Source organism: Hemitrygon akajei, chromosome 1, assembly GCF_048418815.1.
Source record: "Hemitrygon akajei chromosome 1, sHemAka1.3, whole genome shotgun sequence".
In the NCBI taxonomy this organism is placed as follows: Eukaryota; Metazoa; Chordata; class Chondrichthyes; order Myliobatiformes; family Dasyatidae; genus Hemitrygon; species Hemitrygon akajei.
In genome coordinates this window covers 40,983,887-41,001,337 of record NC_133124.1, presented here as the reverse complement: position 1 = coordinate 41,001,337, position 17,451 = coordinate 40,983,887, and the positions used below count along the sequence as shown (strand labels likewise).

The following is a 17,451-nucleotide window of genomic DNA, read 5'->3' as shown; positions in this document are numbered from 1 at the left end:
GAACCATTTACATGCTTTGCTACTCTATCACCCCGTCAATGAAATGAGGGTTGAGCAGAACTGGCAGAGAAGAGATTTGAGTCCAGAAAACACTAGCTGTGGTCACAGTGAATGAGGGGACTGGCAGCTCCTATTTTCTTGTGTACCAAATTCTTTGGAATGTAGGAGGAACTGGAACACCTGGAGAAAACTCATATCATCATACAGTGTGCAAGTGCCAGAGAGCCTGATAAAAGGTCAGATTGAACTAGGGCTGCACCTGTAAGGAAGTAATTCTACTCACTGCACCTCTCTGCTAACATTTAGCAGAGTGATCACCTTCTCGTAGGACCACTCAGGAATATAGGAAATTCATGCCTGGAGTCAGAGGATGTAGGCATGATACTGTGTGAGTACTTTTTGCTACTTTTTTCCCCCAGTGTATACTGAGAGCACTGAGACACATAACACGCTTGTGCATATTGAGATCAGGAGGGAGGTAATATCGGGTCTTTTAAAGGGCATCAAGGTGGATAATACCCCAAGGCCAGATGGATATACCCAGTTATCAAAACAGGCACTTGTTTGGGTCTTGACAAAGATTTCTCTAGTAAACAGACAAAATCTGAAGGGTAGGCTATTGCTCAAGAAGGAAAATACAGATAATTACAGGCTAGAGATACTCACACCAGAGGTAGACAAGTTTTTAGAAAGGATCAAAGTTCAAATTGAATTTATTATTGAAGTACATATATGCCACCATATACAACTGTGAGATTCATGTGGGCATACTCAATAAATCTATAGAATAATAACCATAATAGAAACACTGAAAGACCACACCAACTTGGGCATTCAATCAGTGTGCAAAAGGTAACGAATAGTGCAAATACAAAATGAAAGAAAGAATAATAAATAAAGAGATAGATAGATAGATAGATAAATAAATAAATAAATAAAGCAAGCAAGCAAGCAATAAATATCAAGAAAATAAAGAGTCCTTAAAAATGAGTCCATTGCCTACGGGAACATTTCAATGAAGTTGAGTAAAGTTATCCCCTTTGGTTCAAGAGCCTGATACCTGAGAGGTAATAACTGTTCCTGAACCTGGTGGTGGGAGTCCTGAGGTTCCTGTACCATCATCCTGATGGCAGCAGTGAGAAGAGAGCATGTCCTGGGTGGTGGGTGTCCCTGATGATGGATGCTACTTTCCTGCAACAGTGATTGGTGTAGATGTGCTCAATGATGGGGAGGGCTTTACCCGTAATATCCACTACTTTTGTAGCGTTTTCCATTCAAGTGCATTGGTGTTTCCATACCAGGCTGTGATGCAGCCAGTTAATATACTCTCCACTACACACCTACAGAAGTTTGTCAAAGTGTCGCTGAATCTCTGCAAACTCCTACGGAGGTAGAGAAACTGCTGTGCTTTCTTCATAATTGCACAATGTGCTGGGTCCAGGAACAGTCATCCAAAATATTAACTCTGAGGAATTTAAAGTTGCAGATCCTCTCCACCTCTGATTCTCCAATGAGGACTAAATCATAGACCTCTGTTTCCTTCTTCTGAAGTCAATAATCAGCTCCTTGGTCTTGCTGACATTGAGTAAGAGGCTGTTGTTATGGCACCAGTTGGTCAGATTTTCAATTTCTCTTCTATATGCTGATTCATCACCATCTTTGATATAGCCAACGGCAGTGTGTCATCAGCAAACTTGAATATGGCTTTGGAGCTGTGCCTAGCCACACAGAAATATATGTAAAGCGAGTAGAGCAGGGGGGCTGAGCACACAGCCTTGCAGTGTACCTGTGCATTTTACGTGCATTTTGAAAAACATGGCCTGATTAAGGACAATCAGAATGGCCTTGCACAGGCTCTTACAAACCACAATGAATTTTAAGGTAATGAATTTGGTAGATGGGAGGGGTGATGGTTACCGGATGTTGTATATATGAATTTTACTAAGGCATTAATCAAGATCCCTCATGGTAGGCTGAAACATGGGATCCAATGGTGACTTCGGAATTGGCTTTCCCATTGAAGACAGTGGAAGGGTGTTATTCTGGCTGGAGGTCCATGACCTGTGGCATTCCACAGCAATCGGCGCTAAGGCTACAATTATTAACAATGCATATAATGTTAGTACGTTACCAATCTATGACTTGGATAACACTGTTGACGAGTATTTTCACAGATAACACAAATATTGGTGGAGAAGAAAACAGTGCAAAGAGCTATTGAAGAACACAGCAAGATATAAATTAGTCAGGGGTTGAGTTCAAGAGCCACGAGATACTGTTTTGCAGTTCTATAAAATCCTGGTTAGACCACATTTGGAGTATTGTGTTCACTTCTGGTCACCTCATTCTAGGAAGGAGGTGGAAGCTTCAGAGATGGGGCAGAGATTTCCAGGATACTGCCTGGTTTGGAGACAATGTCTTATGAGGACAGGTTGAGTGAACGAAGGGCTTTTCTCTTTGGAGTGAAGGAGGATGTGAGGTGACTTTGTAGAGGTGTACAAGATAAGTGGTCTAGATCAAATGGACAGTTGGAGACTCCTTCTCTGCACAGAAATGCCTAATATAAGGGGGCATAATTTTAAGACGATTGGAGGAAAGTGTAGGTGGGAGGTCAAAGGTAAGTTTTTCTTACACAGAATGGTGGATATATGGAAGGGCTGTCAGGGTAGAGGTAGATATATTAAAGATATTTAAGAGACTCTTGGATAGGCACATGGATGACAGAAAAATGGAGGGCTATGTGGGAGGGTAGGGGGTGACTGATGTTAGAGTAGGTTAAGAAGTTAGCACAAAGGGCCAAAGGAACCAAAACCATGTTTACAAAAGATGAAAGCCTTTCTGAATACATTGCAGAACTGTGCATGCTTTCCCAGTACTGTGACTTTAGAGATGGACTTTCTGATGCATTAAGGGACAGGCACAGTCAAAGCACTCAAAAGAGGCTACTGGCAGAAAGAAACCTAACCTTAGAACAAACATTGACTATTGCAATATCATTAGAGACTGCAGCAAAGGATGCAACAGAACTACAGAAAAGGAGTTAGATGTAAAATACACAAAATGTCCCTGACTGGTACAAAAAGCCAAAGATGTTATCAATGTGACAAATCCTCCCATGTTGCAAATGACTGTAGCTTCAAAGAAAAAGTCTGCAGAAAGAGTCACAGACAAGGTCACATGGAGAGAGTGTGAAGACAGACAGAAGCACCACCAAGTGAAAAGTCTCAAACACAAAACTAGGCAAATGTGTAAACTTACCAATTGTAAAACAGAATCAGACAACGTAGAGTCTGACAAAGGTGAACTGCCATGCCTCGAACTGCATAGTATAACTGAAGCAGATCACAAAATCATCTAGAGCACAACAGATATGTCCGGTGTAAAACTGAAAATGGAGCTGGATACAGTTTTGTCCATAACTACAGAGGCTCACTACAACAGATAGTTTTCTAAGATACCATTTTAGGAGATCTCAGTGTTGCTAAAGACTTACACTGGCAAAATAGTCTCCCCAAAGGCAAACTGAAAGTAAATGTGATGTATGGATGTCAGTACTTTTCAGACATGATTGTTGAGAAAAATACAACTAAACTGGCACTCAATCAAAGCTCTCAGTGAATCAACGGGCAACAGTAGCCCAAATGGTAGCACTAACTGGAGACTGGCACAGCTGCTTAATGCTAATGAGAAGATGCTTGAGAAGGGGATTGGTAAACTCAAAGAAATTAAGGCCAGAATTGAACTGCATGAAACGGCAACACCAATATTCCATAAAGTGTGTCTCGTGCCTTATGCACTACGTCGTAAAGTACACGCTGAGCATCAGAGTTTGGAGGCATCTGGAATTCTTTCCCAGGTTGAGTGGAGTGATTGGGTCATGCCCACTGTCCCGGTGATCAAGAAAGGGAAGGGCGGAGGTGTTCGCATCTGTGGGGATTTCAAAGTGAGTGTCAACCCGGTTGCTGTGTACTGTGCAGTATCCCCTGCCACAAATAGAAGACATTTTTGCATCTTTGGCAGGTGGGGAGAGGTTTTCAAAGATTGATTTGTCACAAGCCTATCTGCAAGTGGAGACTGAGGAGTCAAGCAGGAAGTTCCTACAATCAACACTCTGAAGGGACTATTCCAGTATAATTGTCTTGCCTTTGACATCGCATCAGCTCCAGCAATTTGACAAAGAGCAATGGACCAAGTGCTCCAAGATATCCCAGGAACACAACGTTACCTTGATGTCTTCATTGTGACTGGCAAGGATGAAGAACAGCACCTCCAGAGCTCTGGTAAAGTGCTTACCAGGCTGAGTGAGTGTGGGCTGTGTGCAAAGAGAGTGAAATGTGAGTTTGTCAAGAATGTAATCTCATATTGTGGACATTATTGTCAAGCATGGCTTACATAAGGCACAAGAGAGGACTGAATCAGTGCTACAGGCATCCAAACCTGACAATGTGTCACAACCCGGGTCATACTTGGGCCTTGTAAACTGCTACCACCAGCTTTTCCACAAACATTACTACAGTGCTGCGTCCATTGAACACATTGTTATAGACAGGATCAAATTGGGAATGGTCAGAAAGATGTGAAAGATCATTCAGGAAACAAAGAGATTAATACAATCCAATGAACTGCTCACCCATTATGACCCATCCCTGCCCATCTGGCTGGTGTGTGATGTGACCCTTATGGCACTGGAGCCACTTTGTAACCCATTATGACAGATGGGTCTGAACGCCTGATTGTGTTTGCTTCAAGATCACTGATGAGCACTAAATGCAACTATGCACAGATCGACCAAGAGGCCCTGGTCTAGTTTGGGGAATAAAGAAGTTCTACCACTATCACAATGGACAGAAGTTTATGCTAGTGACAAATCATTAGCCCTTTGTGTCTATTTTCAATCCCAGGAAGGGAATTCCAGTGATGTCTGCTACCCAGTTACAACATTGGGCACTGTTCCTAGGAGCCCATTCTTATGACATAAAGTTCAAGGGTACCAATCAACACATCAATGGTGATGGCTTGTCACATCATCCACTACTGACAACTGAACAAGACAAGTCTTCATACTGTGACCCAGCAGAAGTGTTCCACGCACAATTGGAGGACTAGTCACCAGTAACAAGTTCTGAAATACAAAGGGAAACAATAAATGGCCCAACGTTGTCAAAGGTCTATGAAATCACCATGTAAGGATGGCCAGCTCATGGTAACCCTATGTATCTAGAGTGCTCAGCAAGGTGAGACCAACTGTCAATACGTCAGATCTCATGTTGTGGTTCCCTCTAAACTGTCCACAAGAGTGTTGAAAGATCTGCATGAAGGACACTTGGGTACAGCTAAATTGAAGAGTATCAACTGGAGCTATGTGTAGTGGCCGGGAATAAATAAACAGATTGAAGACTTGGCTAAAACCTGCTCTGGATGCCAAAAAGTTCAAAATGCACTCCCACAGGTACCATTACACCAGTGACTGCGGCTGTCATCTCCATGGCAAAGAGCACACATTGACTTTCCTGGGCCATTCGTTGGCTCCATGTTTCTGATTGCTCATTTGAAGCGGGTAGAGGTTATACCAATGAAGTCAACCATCTCAGCAAAGGCTGTCTCCAAGGACTATCTTCACCAGAAACAGCTTACCAGGACAAATTGTGAGTGACAACGGATCACAAATGACGTCAGAAGAAGTTCAACTGTTCATGAAGAAAAATGGCATCTGACACTTCACCACCCAGCAACAAATGGGTTGGAAGGTTTATCCAAACCTTTAAGAAGTACATTAAAGCAATGGAAAAGGAGGACATTTCTCTACTGCACAAGGTGACAACTTCCTTTTTGTGAATCGGAACTCTGTTCACATGACGACAAATCAAACACCTGCAATACTGTTCGTGAACAGGAATTTGAGATCTCACATAGACCTCCTGAAACCAGATCTACAGAGGGAAGTGCAGAATAAACAGTTCAGCTAGTTGCCCAGTGAAGATGCAAGGAACTTCGAGATTAGACAAGAAGTCTTAGCACGTGATTACCGAGAAGACAGGTGGACACCCAGTAGGATAGCTACAAGAAGTGGAGCACTGATGTGCACAGTGGATGTTGGAGGTCAGACATGGAGACATCATGTGGACCAGATACTGAATGCTCAACCGAAGAACACACCTGAGTCAATTACATCCAACAAGACATTACAGTTACCAGAGCAAACACGAGGAAATCTGCAATAGTAAGAGATTTGAGATTTGAAAGAGATTTCAAATCTCTTACTATCTTTCCTTTCGGTTAGTCCTGACGAAGGGTCTCGGCCCGAAACGTCGACAGCGCTTCTCCCTATAGATGCTGCCTGGCCTGCTGTGTTCCACCACCATTTTGTGTGTATTACAGTTACCAGACTTTACAGTGATGATCATGTCACTGACAGCAACATGACACAGGAAACCGAGAACATAGTTTTATCAAGACAGCTACCAAACCTGATGCCATTCCACAGGTCCAGAGGCACAACAAGAATTTTATCATTGACAAGGCACCTGCCAAACTTGATGCCACTCGACAGGTTCAGTGGCGCTATCCCAACAGAAACAGAGCGCTACCCAAAAGACTGAACCTTTGGAAATGTGAAGTTAGTTATGGACTGTTAGCATGGAAGCATGTATATTTGGAATATGGGTTTATGAAAGGAAAACGGAATGTTTTGTACATATACAGTTTTATGTTGTATTAATCTACATTTCTAGGCTGCCTCCAACATAATGCAAAGCTATTCAGGATGCAGCGTCCAGTTTCTCACTACCAACTGAAAAATACATCGCACAACACTAAACGAAGTATTAATCCAAATAACGCACATAAAATGCTGGAGGAACTCAGTAGGTCAGGCAGCAAAGAAAAAGAATAAAGAATCCTGATGAAGTCCTGTTTTTCCGTTTACTCTTTTCCATGGATGCTGCCTGACCTGCTGAGTTCCTCCAGAATTTTGAATGTTCTTTGGATTTACAGCACCTGCAGATTTTCTCATGTTTATTAATCCAAATATTCTTTTGAGCCACTTGGTAAGGACCGCACAATGAGTGTCAACAATCAAAAGAAAATTAATTGTATATTATAATGTACCAAACTTCTTTTCAGGAAGAGGCAATATTTCTTATTTTTGGCTGCAAAGAAATAAACTTCCGAAATAGTAAACTCAATTGCACAAACAATTCACAAATATCCTTTTTGGTGTAGCACCTACCTCCATAGGAAATGCTTTAAAATTAACCGTATGCTCAGAACCACGCTGGTTCTCTTTACCCCAGTGAAATCGAACTTCATGCAATTCATATTCATGATTTCCAAGCAATGGACCGCCAGTCAAAACTGCAATAGAAAAGTAATTTAAAATAAAATGCAGCTTTAATTTGCAGTTAAGTTGTTTGGACACATTTGGTGAGAAACGCAGTTGCATCATTCTCCACTTTTGCTCATCTTATTCATGAGGTCTCTGTGGGTTTGAAAACCCCAGCTGGAAAGTTGACGTCTATTTTTGCATTACACAAGAAAGTACAGCTTTATTAGGTGCATTGCCTCAGAGACACCCATGAGGCAATTTTATCCAAATTACAGGTGCTAACCTCAAATGAGTGAATATCTATAGAACACCCAAAAGGTTATCTTGCAGGTAGAGTCGGTGGTGAGGAAGGTAAATGCAATGATAGCATTCATTTCAAGGGGTCTGGAACACAAGAGCAGGAATGTGATGCTGAGGCTTTATAAGACACTAGTGAGGCCTCACCTTGAATATTGTGAACAGTTTTGAGCTCCTCATCTAAGAAAAGATGTGCTGGCATTGGAGCAGGTTCAGAGGAGGTTCACAAGGATGATTCTGGGAATGAAAGGGTTATCATATGGGGAATGTTTGATAGCTCTGGGTCTGTACTTGCTCGAATTTAGAAGGATGAAGAGGGATCTCATTGAAACCTTTTGAATGTTGAAAGGCCTAGACAGAGTAGATGTGGAAAGGAAGTTTCCCATGATGGGGAAGTTTAGGACAAAAGGGCACAGCCTCAGGATAGAGGGGCAACCATTTAAAATAAAGATATGGAGAAATTTCTTTAGTCAGAGGGTGGTGAATTTGTGGAATTATTATGTCAGGCAGCTGTGGAGGCCAGGTCATTCTGTGTATTTAAGGCAGAGTTTGATAGTTCTTGATTGGACAAGGCATCAGAGGTTATGGGGAGAAGGCTGGGGAGTGGGGCTGAGGAAAGGAAAAAAGAATCAGCCACGATTAAATGGTGGAGCAGACTCGATGGGCCAAATAGCCTAATTCTGCTCCTATGAGCAGAATTCTCCTCTTATAGTATTGTACCAGAAGTTTGCTCCAGAGTTTGCATATAAATTACAGACCCACCATCATATAAAACACCATATAAACTTCTTTTGATGTCATTAATGGAAAATACTAATGCTTATATGGCTTCTGTGGGTTTGCAAACTAGAAAGTTGAGTCCTGCTTCTGCATTAAGAGAGAGACCACAACCTTATCTGATGTATTGCCAATGAGGCATTCGTTATTTTCCCCAAGTACATCTCCATTAAATTGTTTTCTTAATGTTAACTCTACCCTTTTATTCCAATTTCTTCCCCCACCTCAAAGTTTACATGCCAAACCTCCTCTCTCCCAAATTCCAATTATTCCTCCAATTCAGTACAGCCAATCCTTATCACAGACTCAGGTATTTTTTTCCCCCAAAGAACTCACTTTCTGGTTTATCATCCTTAATGACCAACCACCAATCTATTCTTCAATTCTATTCCATTTCTCCATATAGTCTAAATCTCTCCCCACTCCACACCCAATCCCTGTCAAACCCTCGCCCAAGGTTATGGATGCATCAAGTTCATCCTTGATTTCTGAAACAGCAGAACTATCAGAGAATATAACATTGTTCGCAATCAGTGCTAGATCTTTTCTTAAGCCTTGAGTGCAATAGCAATTTCTCTAACCAAAGCTTTGTACAAAATAGATGTACAACTCGAAAAACACACTTAAGACTCTTTTTTAGGACAACTTAGAATTTCTAACTGACTAACTTTTGCATGTTTATCCCAAGTTTATTTACACTACGTCCACTAATAGTAAAATATTTATAAAGAATTTTAAATTTGAACAGAATACACTAAAAGCTGCTCACAGAGAAGAAACTTCAGTTTTCTTTTTCAGGCCATAAAGTGACCTAGAAACAAAGCTTTGAATCTATCATTGAAAAGTTAAGTCTCTACATTCATCAGTAATAGAGTTAAAAATAGTGTGTTAATTGAGTGCATTAAAACCCAAATATGACAAAAGAAGACCATGCAATTAATTATAGATTTTAAAATTTAAATTACACACCACTTTCCTCGTTAAGTATACAAAAATTTATAAAAGCCTGAACAAATTATCTTCTAGGTTGACATGTCCTACTTGAATCGATGTGGTTCTTTTTTTGTGACACACCATAACGAGAATTCTTGTGGGATAACTCAATATGGATCATAAACTAGGTGAATTATTTTTGTTCAACTTGGAGCATACTGAAATGATTCCTTATCTGACCTTGTCACAATTAATCATCAGCTAATTACAAGTGGTGGGTGAAGCTACCCTGGACCTATTACACTTGATCCTCCTTCAGGGCACCATATTTTCTGAACCATTTGTTTCCCGAAGATGTATCAAATTAAAGCACTTTGTGTTGCTAAAGAAATCATTTATTTTTTGATAGGGAAACAAGAGTTCTGGCTAATAGTTATCCAATAATTAACAGCAAGTAGCATAAATGATGTTATCACAATGTAGATTTTAGGGATTATGCACAAATTGATTGCCATTTTTGTCAAAGTAATATCAATCACTCTTTATGCTTCGGTACATCTTGGCAAAGTATAACTGAGAAGCTGGATGAATAAAATTGAATCCCATGTAGATTTTGGTTTGATGAGAAACTACTCTATTCTCACAAGACTGCTGTTATTAATGGCAGTAATTCTGCAAAGGAACAACTGGAAAATTCCTGAAGGTATAGAATAAGGCTATTGCTTCTCAAAGTCTTCACTAAAATTAAGATATACAGAACATGTTAGAACATTAAAAAAGACAATTAAATGATGGAATGACTCAGGTAGAATAGGGAAAACTGCTTCAGACTTGTCATAGTGACATTACTTACAAAAGTTATCAAGACATGTATATACTATTCAAGGTTGAGTGCTCCAGGCTCATGACCAGAAGTGCATGTATCACTGAGTGTCATAGAATAATACCAAGAATGTATTTGGATAAATTAGCACTCCAATCCAAATGTTGGCATTTTGGATTGCATTGAAAGATTGTGCTGCTTTGCAAAAATACTAGATAATTAATCTAGATCTGTACAATTATGTGAAGATGCACATTTTTTAATAAGAGTTGACAAGTATATTTGTAAATATTGATTTCATAAGAGGGTGGGCTATAGTACAGGCAACTACAATATTACAATGGTGGAGGGGGGATTTGCACAAACTGTTCAAATTGCATTTTTCAGTAATGTGAAGCTGGACAATCAGCACATGCTTCAAGAAACACAAGCTGAAATTAATTTTGTGCTTATATATTTTCTTCCTCAGACAAACTCAAAGTTCAAATTTTATTCCAGTGTGTATCTCAAATTTACTCAAATAGCCCTAGCACAAGCATTTGCTGTATGAGGTCAAAGTCCTATAACTCATTCATTCTTAATTAGCCAAAATCAGGATAGACAACAATGGAAGAATTAACAACAGAAATTGTTGAATATTTTTAAAAGGTCAAGCAACATCTTTCACCCTTACCTGAAAGAAATAAAATTATTTTAATATTGTTTCGCTCTCCACAGATGTTAAATGACCTATTATCTGCACTTTGTTTGAAAATCTATTTGTAGACTTTGTAGAGTTTGATTTTGTGACAGAATGATAATTTTGCTTTTGATAGCCAGAGTAGATTTTTTTTTGTACATTACAGTTATTATCTTTGAAGCGTCATGGATGAAAATAATTCCTTTTCCCATACTTCACCACCCACTAAATACTTTTCATTGTAAAATTGGCAATTATGCAAAGCAGGACATTCCTCTATCATTCACTATACCTAGCATATTATTTTATTTACAATATATACATTATGTCAATATGTCATTATTTCTTCCATGAGCATAATGACAGTCCAAATGTTTATATAGGGTCTAGAACTCCTTTGTCCTATAGCAGCAAGATACTGGATAATCTTTAGTGGCTACAACAAGCTTGAGCATGTCCTTCTGCATGTTGGAGTATACTAGTCTCTAGCATTGGTCAAAAACAAGTCCTTTTACTCAAAGACCACTAAGGTTTGGACAGAACATAGCGCATCTCCCAGCCAGAATCAATGGTTTCCTCAGTACATATCCAACAGAGCTCCATATTCAGCAGCAGCTCAGGATGAACCTCAACATCCTTTTCTAGATGTTGTTAAAAAGCACACTTTAGAAGGGAGGTGGACAATGGTGCAATCCACTCTGCAGCAATGTTGAGGACAACATGCACTAAGATGGGGAATCAGCTTGTAGATGAAGAATCTGATGGAGAACACCAAGCACTGGTCAAGTGATCTATGCTTATTTGAAAGTTCTGGTGATGAGGTATTCTGCTTTAATAGTCTGATCAAGGAACCACCTTTTCTCAGATGGCATTAAGAACATTCCATGTCGACATAGCATTACAAAGAAGGCATGACAGCGCCTCTACTTTCTTAAAGGTTTGCACAGATTTGGCACGACATCTAAACTTCTTTAGATGCACAGTGCAGAATATCCTGACTGATTGCATCACAACCTGGCATGGAAACACCAATGCCCAAGAACAGAAAAGATAGTAAAAAGTGGTGGATGTCCAACACAGGAAAAGCTTTCCCCACCACAGCACAACCACAAAGAGCACTGCCTCAAGAGAGCTGTAGGATCCTGTACCTCCACCATGTTCAGTAACAGTTCTTCCATCAAACTCCTGAACCAGCATAGATAATTTAGACTATAAGATATAGGAGCAAAACTGAGCTATTCAATGAATCGAATCTACTCTGCCATGCAATCATGCCTTATTTATTATTCCTCCAACCCCCATTCTCCTGCCTTATCCCCATAACCTTTGATGCCCTTACTAATCAATAACCTAATAACCTCCACTTTAAATATGCCCAATGACTTGGCTCCGACTGTGGCAATCAGTTCCACAGATTCATTATCTTCTGACTAAAGAAATTCATCCTCATCTCTGTTCTAAAGAGACCTTCCTCTATTCTGAGGTTGAACCTTCTGGTCCTAGACTCCCCCAATAAAGGAATCATCCTCTCCACATCCACTCTATCTAGGCCTTTCAATTTTGATAGCTTTTAAAGAGATCACTTCTCATACTTCTAAACTCCAGTGAGTACAGGCCCTGAGCCATCAAACACTCCTCTGATGTTAATCCTTTCATTTCTGGGATCATTCCTGTGAACTTCTTTATACCCTCTCCAATACCAGCTCATCCTTTCTTAGATAAGGGGTACAAAATCCCTCACAATACTCCAAGTGCAATCTGACTAATGCCCTAAAGCCTCAGCAATACACCTTCGCTTTTATATTCTAGTCCTCACCTAATATTGCATTTGCCTTTCTCACCACCAACCTAACCTGCAAGTTAACCTTTAGGGAATCCTGCACGAGGATTCCCACATCCCTTTGTGTCTCAGATTTCTAAATTTTCTCCCCATTTAGAAAATAGTCTACACCTTTATTCCTTCTACCAAAGTGCATGACCACACACTCACCTACGATATATTCCTGCTGTCACTTGTTTGTCCATTTTCCTAAACTACATCCATCTGCAGGCTCTCTGCTTCCCTGACATTACCTACTCCTCCACCAATCTTCGTTCACCTGCAAACTTGGCTGTAAAGCTCTCAACTTCATCATCCAAATCACTGACATATAACGTGAAAAGAAGCCATCATTACACCGATCTCTGCGGAACATCACCATTAGCTAACAGCCAACCAGAAAACTCCACTCTCTGCCTCTTGCCAGTCAGCCAGTCTTTGATCCATGCTAGTATCTTTCCTGTAATACCATCAGGCCTTACCTAGCTTAGAAGACTCATGTGCAGCACTTTGTCAAAGGCCTTCTGAAAATTCAAATAAACAACATCTATTTCACTCACCTCAACAATGAAATGACTCCATAAGCTATGGACTCTCAGGGACTCTACAAACCATTTTCTCAGTATGATTTATTTATTATTAGTAGTCCCTTTTTGTATTTGCACAGTTTGTGGTCTTTTGCACATTGGCTGGTTGTCAGTCTTTGTGTGGAACTTTTCATTGATTCTATTGTATTTCTTTGTTCTGCTGTGAATGCCTGCAAGAAAATGAATCTTGGAGTAGTATATGGTGACATATATGTACTTTGATAATAAATTTACTTTGTGCTCTGACTTTTGTGGTCAAACATTTTCCTGTTCAGGTAGATCTCTATGAGGCTCAAGTGGAATGCTCAGTGTATATAAATGGAATATTTCATGGCACCTTAGCCAGCTCCATCCTTCTCAACACTGGACAAGTTGCATTGTATGAGGTGCGATGCTTATGAACACAGCATCTACACACAGCCACACATATAGATGGCATGAGAAAGAGGGTTCCTCCTTCCCTGGAAATACATGCATCAGATCCCTGTGGATATGATCCACTTTGGATCCAAAGGTAAAGTTGAATTCAACTCAAGTGCCTGCTGCAACACAGGAGTAGGATATGAAGTAAACCAATGCCATTTATAGCAACAGCTAGAATACCATGCACATGACAACCAGATTCCTTCTCACAATCAAAAGGGAATGACATTCCTACATCACCGGTGTTTAATCCAGCGATCACCAACTTTTTTTGCACCGCGGACCGGTTTAATATTGACAATATTCTTGCGGACCGGCCGACTGGGGGTTGTGGGGGTGGGGGGGGAGGTTGTTAATCACAACCGGAATACTGGTCATAAGTCAATTATATGTCATTTATAAGTTGCTAATATACTCAATTTTGTTTATAAAAGGGTTTATCTAATAAATTTAATATTAAACACACAGCGCATATTTTCCTCGCATGAACATAGTGATAAGTCAATTATAACTCACTTATAAGTCAATAGCATCATAACATTTTAAGTAATGTTTGGATATTAAACACACAGCACGTATTTTCCTCGTATGAACATATAAAATCATTGGAACACACCAATATCGCTGAATCAGTGGGAGCCCTGGGCTTGTTTCCCTACAACAAGACAGTCCCAATGACGGGTGATGGGAGACAGCGATACTCAAAGGAGGTTCCTTATGTCCAGACTATTCCGCAATTTAGTTTTCATTACATTCATTGCAGAAATCCCCGCTTCGCAGAGATACGATATTGGAAATGGAAGCAACGTTTTCAGTGCTTTCGTGGCTGTCTCAGGATATTCAGCCTTGACTTTGATCCAGAATGCTGGCAGAGATGTTATGTCAAACATACTTTTCAGCCCACCATCATTTGCAAGCTCGAGGAGTTGATCATCTTCCTGAGCTGACAAGGATGATTCACCGGGGACATTCACACATGGGTCACTGACCCTTTCCTTTGCATGTCTTGAGTCATTTGCAGTTGGGAAGTAACACTGGAATTCTGTCGACAGCGAAGATAGGTGATCGTGCACCAGCTGTGAAAAGGACGGTGCAGCCTCAGTCCCTCCCAAAATCCCAGCTAATGTCAAATATGCCTATGTCCACTCGCCATCCCCACAGTTCCAGTTTGGCTTTGAAAGCAGACACTTTATCTGCCAACTTGAAGACAGTTGTCATTCTCCCCTGAAGTGACAAATTGAGTTCATTAAGCAGGTTGAAGATGTCACACAGATAAGCGAGTTTTGCTATCCACTCCTCATCACTGAAGTGTGCTGCCAGTAGTGACTTTTTCCTGAGAGAAATCTCTGTAGCGGCTCTCTTAATTCAAAAACCCTGGCCAGGGCTCTCCCCCTTGATAGCCACCTGACGTCAGTGTGTGAGAGAAGACATTTGTGCTCTGCATCCATTTCCTCGCAAAGCTGCTCAAACAGACGTGAGTTAAGGGCTTTTACTTTGATGTGACTGATAACTTCAACAACGTCAATCAATACACTGTTAAGATCAGGTGACATTTTTTGGCTAGCCAGCATTTCCCTGTGTATGACTCAGTGTGTAGACTGGTATTCAGGAGCAACCTCTTTGACTCGGGTAGTGAAACCAGACAGCCATCCAGTCATAGCTGCAGCCCCGTCTGTGCATATTCCAACACAGAATGACCAGTCCAGTTGGCAGTGGCAGTGCACACAACATATCCTCGTGCACATCGTCTTGAAATATATATCGCACATAAACCAGCAATATTGCCTTGTTGTCCACATCGGTAGACTCGTCGACCTGGATGGCATACTATGGTGACTTGTTAAGCCGTTCCAACAGCTGTGCTTCGATGTCCTCCACTATGTCATCGATGCTCCTTGAAACTGTGGTGGCTGATAGAGAAACCTGTGCCATCTTGTTAGCTGCAGCTTCTCCTCCCAACAGTTCACGGAACATGCCCTTGGCAGCAGGCAGAATCAATTCTTCACCAACAGTAAAAGGCTTCTTAGCCTTAGCAATACGGCTAGCCACTAAGTACGACGCTCTCAGAGCAGCAGCATTTGTGGAGGTGGTGGCTCTCTGCACTTGCTTCTGTCCCGCTTGCTCACGTTTTTGCCGCTCAAAAAACTCAACGGGTTTGTCTTTAAGTGCAGGGTGCTTGGACTCAAGGTGCTGAAGCAGTTTTGAGGGCTTCATTCCCTCATTAGGCAGCTTGTCTCCACATATCACTCACAGGGGGCTTGGAGCATGCGAGTCACCTGTCGCATTAAAGCCATTTTTATGTATGACTCGTTGTATTTTCTGTTGAAGGAAGCTTTCTTTTGTTTTGCAGTCTTGGCCTAAACTGTCTCTGCGTTATCATCATCATTAGGCCTTTTATGCCTCCACCACCTCTTCCAAAGAAACTCTCAAGCAACGTTTGTTTTTTACTCATCGAATAGTTGTAGGTTAATGACCAACTGATGACCTCACGTGCGTTCAAGTTCAACAGTGGGCATGACAGGGAATAAGGAAAGGTGCAGCTGACTCATATCATTTCATATCGCCAAATCATATCATTTTCTCTCAGCCCGGTAGCACATCCCCAGTGGTTGGGGGCTACTGGTTTAATCAACACTCAACACAGTTCTTGCAGCATACCCTGATTCCTCCAAACCGCATTCCTAACATCTTCAGGTAATCAATGTGAGTAGTGAAGGGAACAAAGGATTAGACACACCAGCTACAAAAGGGCACAATCTCTCATTTGGTGCGACTGACTCTGATTGATAAGGCCTGTTCAAATTGGTTGCAGATGTTCATCAGTCTGCAGACCGATAGTGGGTCTGAGCAAAAGACAGCTATGTCATCTTTCTACGGAGAGACTCACACTGCTCAGAGAGAACACCTCTACGGCTCATGTCCCTTTTGATGGATTCTGCAAAACGCTCAATACTATACACAGACAAGTCGGAGGAGAGGGGCAGTCTTGCTCAACAATAGAGTTTTCCAGAAAATTCCATTTCTACCTGCTACCTTAAAATCTGTTACTGTTGTCCATTAATAGCAGTTACATCCAATTCAATGATTTCCATTCCCAAATTCCATGTTGATGCATCATCTGTGCAACTGTGTGTTGGACTTCTTGACCAACAAACCTCAGATAGTCAAGGTGCACAACCACTCCTCCCTTCCCATCATCCTAATCTCAGGTGCCCCATGGGACTGTGTACTGAGCATCTGGCTGTATACCCTGCTCAAACGTGACTGCCAAACACCCAAATAATCACAATCTCAAGATTGCACAATCACTATCTCACAGCCTCAAGCGGGGCTCATCAACAACAACAAGAAGACAAAGATTCCAGGCAAATAATCTCTTCCTCAATGTCAACAAGGCAAAGGAGATGGTTATCAACTTCAGGAGAACTCGCAACACCCACATCCTTCTTTAGATCGACAACACAGCAGTGGAAACTATGAGCAGTTTCAAACTCTTGAGAGTGCACACCTTCAACAACTTCTCATGGTCTCTGAACTGATTCTACACAATCAGGAAAGCTCACCAACACCTCTACTTTCTGAGGAGGCTGAAGAGAACTGGACTTCACACATCTATACTCATTTCATTCTACAGATGTGCACTAAAGAGCATCCTAACAAGCTTCTTCACTGCATGGTTCAGAAACTGCACTGCAGGGAATGGGAAGGCTCCACAATGGGTCATCAAAGCTGCCGAAAATATCACCAGCACTAGCCTACTCACCATGAAGGACATTTATGCAGAATGGA

At 41.1% G+C, this 17,451-nt stretch overlaps 1 protein-coding gene across 2 annotated transcripts in view; it reads right to left on the bottom strand.

Moving 5' to 3' along the window:
* The window catches only part of ca8 (carbonic anhydrase VIII), a 71,073-nt gene that overhangs the window by 47,928 nt on the left and 5,694 nt on the right, over positions 1-17,451 (bottom strand). For both annotated transcript variants that reach the window (XM_073051139.1, XM_073051046.1), the window contains exon 4: positions 7,229-7,353. In XM_073051139.1, the coding sequence (XP_072907240.1) occupies positions 7,229-7,353 (125 nt within the window). The remainder of the gene's footprint in view (positions 1-7,228; positions 7,354-17,451) is intronic.